Source organism: Panthera leo, chromosome B3 (assembly GCF_018350215.1).
Source record: "Panthera leo isolate Ple1 chromosome B3, P.leo_Ple1_pat1.1, whole genome shotgun sequence".
NCBI classification, from domain to species: Eukaryota; Metazoa; Chordata; class Mammalia; order Carnivora; family Felidae; genus Panthera; species Panthera leo.
Genome location: NC_056684.1, coordinates 31,445,139 through 31,453,248, shown reverse-complemented (window position 1 = coordinate 31,453,248; position 8,110 = coordinate 31,445,139). Strand labels below are relative to the sequence as shown.

At 51.5% G+C, this 8,110-nt stretch overlaps 1 protein-coding gene across 2 annotated transcripts; it reads right to left on the bottom strand.

Moving 5' to 3' along the window:
- Positions 1-963: 963 nt before the first annotated feature.
- LOC122221160 (cytochrome P450 1A1) lies at positions 964-7,895 on the bottom strand. 2 transcript variants are annotated; one of them, XM_042940481.1, is made up of 7 exons: positions 7,775-7,895; positions 4,095-4,959; positions 3,420-3,546; positions 3,239-3,328; positions 3,031-3,154; positions 2,799-2,885; positions 964-2,647 (listed from the first exon to the last, which is right to left on the bottom strand). In XM_042940481.1, exons 2-7 carry the CDS (start codon positions 4,932-4,934, stop codon positions 2,362-2,364), a joined length of 1,554 nt encoding a protein of 517 aa, XP_042796415.1. In that variant the 5' UTR covers positions 4,935-4,959; positions 7,775-7,895; the 3' UTR covers positions 964-2,361. The 2 variants fall into 2 exon arrangements, with proteins under 2 accessions (XP_042796415.1, XP_042796416.1); XM_042940482.1 differs by having other exon boundaries at positions 4,095-4,956.
- Positions 7,896-8,110: the final 215 nt, after the last annotated feature.

Here is an 8,110-nt window from a genome sequence, read left to right as displayed (position 1 = left end):
TTTCCATCACCCCTGAAAGAAATGCCTGTACCTTCCATCTCCCCCACGCCCTCTCCCCAGCAACCACTAACCTACTTTCTGTCCCTATAGATTTACATGTTCTAGACATTTCATATAAATGGAATCATACAACATGTGGTCTTTTGTGTCTGGCTTCTTTTACTTAATGTGATGTTTTCAAGGCTCATCTATGTTATAGCATACAATACGAGTTATTTTTTAAGTAAAAAATAAGTCAATAAGGGGCACCAGGGTGGCTCAGTCCTGGTTAAGCGTCCAACATCCAACTGTGAGGTTCGGGGGTTCAAGGCCACATCAGACTCTGTGCTGACAGCTCTGAGCCTGGAGCCTGCTTCGGATTCTGTGTCTCCTTCTCTCTCTGCCCCCAACCCCCACTCGTGCTATCTCTCAAAAATTAATAAAAATGTTAAAAATAAAAATAAAAAAATAAGTCAATACAAGTAAGATTGGACACCAAATGCCTCATTTCCCTACATAAGCAGGCTCGCTCCGGCTGACTTCAGCTTGTCCCTTGCAGTAGCCTGAAGCTTTTGGTACATTGGCTCTATCTACTCCTGTATAGCAACTGCTGGTTGCTTGAGGACAAAAGCTAGGCTGGAGGTCACATCCTAGGAAGTGTTATCCCTCAGTCCGTCAGTCAGAACAGCTCCTGGTTATGTGGGTCCAGCCTCTGTCCATACTGGGTACCACTAACTACTCTGACATCCCAAATGGACAGGGACTTTCAGTGTTGAAATCTGGGCCACAGCCTGCTTGTGGGGCCCAATGACCAAAGGCCTCGTTTTCCAACTGTGACCAGCCTTGGGTTCCAATAAGGCAGCAGGACCTAAACCGGGCATGACTAAGTGAGGAGCAGACCACAGCTTCTGAGCTGAGAACCTTCCTTCTCCCCCCACACTGTGACTAGAGTCTTCCCTGTTGGACTTGAGAATCTAATGCCATGAGACCCAAGTGAGATTGCCTCTCATTCTTTGAAGAGGGATCTGCATAGATAGCCCCAAGATGTGCAGCAGCCCCTCTCCACACCCAATGAGCCCCAGCTCTGAGCCTCACCTTCCTGAGTGATCTGTCTGATAGAGCTGTAATCACAATGAATTACATGATGTGTTTGTAAGTTTGTTCTTCCAACCAGTTTGGGAGGACTTTGAAGGCAAAGACCATGTTTTATTTGCTTTATACCCCCAGTGCCTGGTCTACAGAATGTACTTCATCAACGTGTGATCAGTTAGAGAAGGAGGAACACAGTGTAGGGATAGAGTCTTGTGCCCCAACTGGATTGCAAGCTTCCTGAGAGCCATGGCTTCACCTCTTCGCTGACTCCTTTTCCTTTTCTTTCTCCCACACTAAAATCCAACATGAGCCTGGGCTCAAAGTGGGCATATAGAGGAGTGATGGCTTCATTCCAGATTCAAAACATTTCCACCATAGGACTTCTGGATAATATCTTTATTTAGCTTAGGTAGAAATTTCTTACACATTTCTGGATACTTGGGTTACAATGTTCTCTATTGCACTCAATAAATTGTTCTTAAGCTCTTACGTATGATAAATGAAGGCATGCCAGTACAATGCAGGCTAAAATATAAAACTTCTTGCATATAAACATTTTTTAAAGGCATTTTAATATTGGGCATAGAGACCTGACTCAGGTGCCTGAATCTGGGCACTCCCTCTGTTCTCTGCTCCTCTTAGGCACAAGCCCCCAGCCCCTCCTGGACAGGAACAGGGTCCTTGTGAGGCCAGGATGCAGCCCTGTTCCTGCCTGCAGGGAGAACAGAAGAAGGCATCGCAGTGTCCCAAACCCATGTGGTTAGACTGCTCAGCCTTATTCAATCTGGGAGACCACCTCTGTGCCTAAGCTGCCTCTTCCCTTCACTCTTGGCAGCTCCCAATTGTCAAAGAGATTAGACAGGCCCTGATGTGGCCTGCTCTAAATGTTCCTCAAACCAGTCAGTCCCCACAGAAAGCCAGCCAGCCGCTGGGTTTAGAGGCTTCTAGAGAATTCCCTCAAGGTTTCCAGGGGCCTGAGGACCTCCTAACCCTACCAAGCCTCCTGCCTCAAGCACAACTCTGGAAGGCTCCATCTGCTCCTTTTTTGGCCCCTGCTGTGTCCATTGTCTGTGGTCAATATGCAAAGGAGCAAGTCCAGGGTGGGGGGCAGGCATGATCCTTCATGCTTGCCTGCAGCCCAGACAGCAAAACTCAGCCAGACCAATATCTGTGGGTTTCAGGCCAAGGTTTAGATCGCCCTCCCCCCACCCAGACCCCAGGTCAGCCCCCTGGCCTGGCTGCCCAGACAGGCCAGGTAGATAGAGTCTAAGCTGCAGGGCTCTCAGACCCCTAAGTGCGCATCCGCACTTGGAAGTGCTCACACCGGGCATGCTTCATGGTCAGCCCATAAATAGGGGTCATATCCACCTTCGTGCCCTGTGGCACACTGAATTCCACCTGCTGCAGCAGGATGGCCAGGAAGAGAAAGACCTCCAAGCGGGCAATGGTCTCACCGATGCACTTCCTCTTGCCCAAACCAAAGAGAATCACCTTCTCACTCAGTGCCTTGTTGATGGTGCCATCAGGAGTGAGAAATCGTTCTGGTCGGAACTCAGATGGGTCACCCCATAGCTTCCTGTAATCAGAGACAGGCAGCTGAAGTGGTAGCCTGGGGGCTCCGAAGCATCAAGTGGGTTGAACCCCAGCCCCAAAGAGTAGGAGATGGGCAAGTGGCCCAGGGACAGCTTGGGACAGGGTAGGGTTTCCCCTGCCTCCTCTCAACTTACTGGTCATGGTTGATCTGCCACTGGTTCACAAAGACACAACGCTCCTTGGGGATGTAAAAGCCACTCAGACTTGTGTCTTTTGTGGTACTGGGGAGGAAGGAAGCTCAGTCAGGCTCAGGGCTACAAAGAGATCTCCCTGCCCCCCATACATGTCCTTTCCACCAGCCCTGACCAGGTACATGGTCTGGAGGAAGGGCCAGGATCAGAGAGCAGTGGATGCATGGGGCCTCACCTATGGGGGATAGTGAAAGGGATGAAGGAGGTATGTCGGAAGATCTCCAGGATGAATGCTTCCATGTAGGGCAGCTGGAGTCTGTCAGAGAGCCGGGGCTGCCGCGCCCTCCCAATCACTGTGTCTGTAGAACATAAAGGACCATGGATGAAGGGGCTGCCTGGAAGAGGCAAGACCCTCTGTCTTGTTAAAGGAAGCCACCACCTACCCAGCTCCTTCTGGATCTTTTCCTGTACATTGGGGCTCGTCACCAGGTACATGAGGCACCAGGAGATGGCAGTTGTGACTGTGTCAAATCCTGACCAGGGAAAAACAAAGGGGAAAAGAAATCAAGTGCTTGGCAGGTCAGGGCAGTTGGGCACAGGAAAGGACAATGGGGTAGCTCATACCAGCTCCAAAGAGGTCCAAGACAACATTAACAATCTTCTCGTCAGACAGCTGGATATTGGCATTCTCGTCCAGCCTCTTGTCCTGACAGTGCTCAATCAGGCTGTCTGTGATATCCCGAATGTGACCCTGGGTGGGGAAAGCCTACAGATGAACCAGATCCCAAACCCAGAGCTACCTCTCCATCTGGGCCTGGTTCCTCACCATCCCTAGTACCTTTGTTCAAGAGGTGACTTCTGTACTCCTAGGCTGCCGTCCCAGCTTCCCACACCTCTTCAAGGCTCCCTCCTGCCCAGAGTACTGGTGGCCCCAACTCAAGGGACACTTGAGACAGAGGTGTCCTCTGGATATGCTCTTTACCCTTCTCTCTCCCATGAGGCCAGGAGATCAACTTTTTAACTCTCCCTGGTCCCCAGAACAACTGGCCTAGGGTTCTGCACAGACTGGCTGTTCAGTAAATATTGCTGTCTGACAGAAGGAAAGAAAGGCTAGCCAAGGAAAAGTTCTAATTTCCCACCAAGGATGGAGTCCACTGTACCACTGGCCTCAAAACCCCAGGGAGGAAGGTCCCTGAGAGCCTACCAGAACCCCCCCCCCCACTGCTCCATTTATCTCTGACCTTCTGGCCCCAACCCTACCTGCTCCCCACCATCCACCCGCCTCTCCCCAGCCTGTACCTTCTCAAAAGTTTTGTAGTGTTCCTTGACCATCTTATGCATGAAGATGGAGAACTTCTCATTCACGTCCTTGAAGAAATCCAGGGCAGGGTTAGGTAGGTATCGAAGGATGGGAAAGAAGTCCACAGGGTTCCCAGAGGCAGCGCCATCCCCGAACTCATTACTCAGGTTGACTAAGCTAAGCAGCTCTTGGTCATCATGGTCATAGCGCCGGCCAAAACACATGGCGCAGATGACATTGGCCACTGACACCACTACATATCTGTAGGGGTCAAAGTGCCCAACCTTTGCCATCAGCTCCTGGAACTTGCCAATGAGGTACTCAGCCTCCTTGCTCACATGGTCTTCCAGGTAGCAGGAGGATGAGGAAGCCGGGTCTGAAGCAATGGAGAAACTCTTCAGGGCATTCTGGGCCAGGCGCCTGCGGGCAGCCCACACCGGTCCAGAGTCTGGGCTGAAGGTCATGCTTTGGCCCTCAGAGATCAGACTGAAGCTGTAGAGATCGGGCCGCCCCTTGAAATCATCACCCTGACGCACCAGGGCCTGCCGGATGGTGTCCAGGCCACTGAGCACCAGCACGGGTGTGGAGCCGATGCGGATTTGCAGCACGTCCCCGTAACGCTGGCTCAGCCTTGCCAGCACCAGATGTGGGTTCTTCCCCAAGGTCAGCACGTGCCCGAGCAGAGGCCAGCCCCAGGGCCCTGGTGGACTCTTCAGGCCTTTGGGAACCCGAGGCTGCCAGGCCCTGACCACCCAGAACACCAGGCAGAAGACAAAGGAGGCCAGGAGAAGCTCTGTGGCCAAGATGGGGACAGAGAGTCCAAACACAGACAACATCATCAGTGTAGAGATCTCAAGATGGCTGCTGAGAGGTGGGGAGAGAAGAAAAGATGAAGATATCAGAAGGCGGGATGTGAGGAACCAGCGTCCGAAAGTGTCAGCATGCTAGTCAAAGAGAGGGGAAATCTTCCTACCCAGAACAGCCAAGTGGACATGAAGGAAAGGAGGAGAGGAGAGAAGCTGTTTGTTGAGCTGCCACTGTGTGCCAAGAATTTCACTGCCATTCATTCAGTCCTGGCCACCGCCTATAAGGTGGACCACCGTGAGGCTCAGAGAAGGTAAGTAACTTGTACAAGGTCACACCGTCAGGAAGTGTTGGATCCACACTCCCAAGTGCCCAATTTCAGAATCCCGCTGCACCACCCGCTGAATGGGTTTTCCAAACATCAGTCTGTGATTCCCATATGGCACCTGTACTGTTATTTATTTTGTGCTTTTCTTTTTTTTTTTTAATTTTTTTTTAACGTTTATTTATTTTTGAGACAGAGAGAGACAGAGCATGAACGGGGGAGGGGCAGAGAGAGAGGGAGACACAGAATCGGAAGCAGGCTCCAGGCTCTGAGCCATCAGCCCAGAGCCCGACGCGGGACTTGAACTCACGGACCGTGAGATCGTGACCTGAGCTGAAGTCAGACGCTTAACCGACTGAGCCACCCAGGCGCCCCTATTTTGTGCTTTTCTAAAACCAACTGAAGAAAAACAATTTTTATTAGTTGGCTCCATGCCCAGCGTGGAGCCCAACGCTGGGCTCAAACTCACGACTGTGAGATCAAGACCCTGCGGTCAAGACCTAAGTTGACATCAAGAGTCAGATGCTTAACTGACTGAGCCACCCAGACACCCCGCTAAAATCAACTTTAAATCTACCCACTGAGCATGATTCCACATACAGACATCTGCGTGAAAGAACAGGTTTTATTTTTCCCCCTAATTAAGCGCATAATCAATATACGTCACCCCCAACCCCCTTGAATACTACCCACCACACTTGGGGAAACACTGCCATCAGGAGAGCTAGAGATCGTGGGCTTCTTTTGCCTCATTTCACATTTGGGGAAATTGACCTCCAGAGGGGTCATTGACTTGATTAAAGTCACCCAGAACTCACCGACAGAGCCAGGACTCAGACTTCTTATGGAAAGTTCCCTGGTAAGTTTTCAGCTCCTGTCACAGAAACCTCCCTTTGAAGAGTGGCCAGATTAATCAATGGAAAGGTGTTTTTGTTTTGTTTTGTTTTGTTTTGTTTTTCAGAACCCTCAGTTTTTTTACTGCTCACTCCCAGGGTCTAGGGAATCCTGCCAGACCAGACCTTGGGAGGGGAGAAGGGACTGGAAGACCACTGCCTAAGCCACACTACTAAGCCTCAGCTCTCTGAGTTCAACTGACTCATAGTTTAAAAGCAGTTGGAGACAAGCTACATTGAGGTTGCTGGTCACAGAGGTCCAGGCCAGGGTTTTTGTTGGGCTCAGTTCTCGATAAATGAGTAGTCTCAGCCTCCCCCACTTACCAGTCACCAGAGAGCAGAGAATAAAATGGAAAGCCCCCACCAGATAAGGGCTGCAAGAAAACGCTAGACTGGAATAAGGGACATTAGGAATCAATCTAGATTTAACAGAGGTGGAGATAATACTTTCTCTCTAGGCTTGTTCTAGAAAGGGTGCGCAAATTCATGGAGGATTCTCCTCAAGATTTTGGCCTCTGACTGGGGTATCTGCCAGGTGCCCTGGACTGGAGATGAGGAGACTGAGTATTCCAGGTTCCATGGCATGGCCTTGGACTTGTCATTTTGTCTTTCTGGGCTCCAGTTATATCACCTGAGAGAGGGGGTAGGATATGATCTCCGGTTCAGGGTGCCCAGCTGGATCCCAGAGAAAGAAAACCCACATCTGACCTGCGGAACCTCACGGTCTGACTAGTGAGGTTTCCCCACAGGAGAACTACCCAGGATGGGAAGATTGTCTGGCTGCGACCTTACCTGTATAGCCATCTCTCTAGGGCGGCTCCCTGGAGGAGCTGGATCTCAAAGCACACTCAAGCCCTGACTCTGAGTGAACGAGGGATGAGCCTTGGTGTGCCACAGTGTTCCCTTCTGCTCACAGGTGCCCCAAGGACCTCTAGCCTTAGTGAGATGGTAAGAGGCCAAGAGAGATGTGATTGGTGAGTTTTCAGGGACTGATAGTCCAGCTCTCTACAGCTAGCAGTCTTTCACACTGATTGCCCCTGCCCAGTACAAGCCAGAGAAGGCAGTCGATGAGATAGGGAAGGCCCGGGGCAGTGCCCGGGACTCCTATTCAGATCTGCATCTTTTGTACTGGCCAGCACATCTTGGCTCTAACAAGCCATGCCTTGGGAGGGTAGAGACAGCCAGGCGTAGCTTACAGACAAGGCAAGGTACAGCTGGTAAGAACCCAACCTTCCCCTCCATCCACTCTGACCACCCATGAAGAAGCCCTCTCATCACACCGCCTGACAAAAGGGCTGCACATGATCCCAGCTTTCCACAGTTGTGTCCGTATCCCAGCCTCCCAGGTGACCCTGATGGGGAAGCCCCAGGGCATTCAGGGAGTCAGTGGGAATGGAGCTGGAGACTAAATCCTGGAGTCCTTGGAGGGGGGCCATCTAATATCTAGAATTCTGGCACCAGCTGTGGGACCTTGGGCAATACCTGCCCTTCCCCCCGGCCTCAGTTTTCCCACTATGGAGCTGGAGAGCCTGGTCACCAAGGATCCTCTTAGCCTCCTTTTTTGAGGTGCTAGACCGGTGGCCACCTAGGAAAACCTGGAGGCATCAAAATTTTCTTTTTGTTGGGAAAGGGCAAGCCATAAGCTCCCAGCACTCACCTGTGGCTGTGAGGAGTACTGAACTCAGCTGAGATGCGTGGTCTCTTAAGCCAGGACCCCAAAGAAGATCAGGGAAGACTGCTAGACCTGTCACCTTCAGGATGAGGGTGAAGTCACTTCGACCTTTATAAAACAGCTTGCACGCTTGGCCACGCCCTCTGGAGCTCGGACAGAGGAAGGGGCGGGCTGAGGGGGGGGGGGGGGAGTGGTCGCTCTAGGATGGAGGGAAAGGAGGGAGGGAAAGGGAAGGAAAGGGGGATGGTAAGTGGGGGAGAAGACAGGATTGGGGGAACTCAGAGGGACAGGTAAGAACCCACTATGGGCACTCCTCATCTT

Coding starts and splice junctions, on each gene's coding strand:
- LOC122221160 (XM_042940481.1), bottom strand. CDS start 4,934: ATGATGTTGTCTGTGTTTGGACTCTCTGTCCCCATCTTGGCCACAGAG. Junction 3,547..4,094: donor ACTACAAAACTTTTGAGAAG/GTACAGGCTGGG, acceptor TTCCCCACCCAG/GGTCACATTCGGGATATCAC. Junction 2,648..2,798: donor TGGCAGATCAACCATGACCA/GTAAGTTGAGAG, acceptor CTCTGATTACAG/GAAGCTATGGGGTGACCCAT.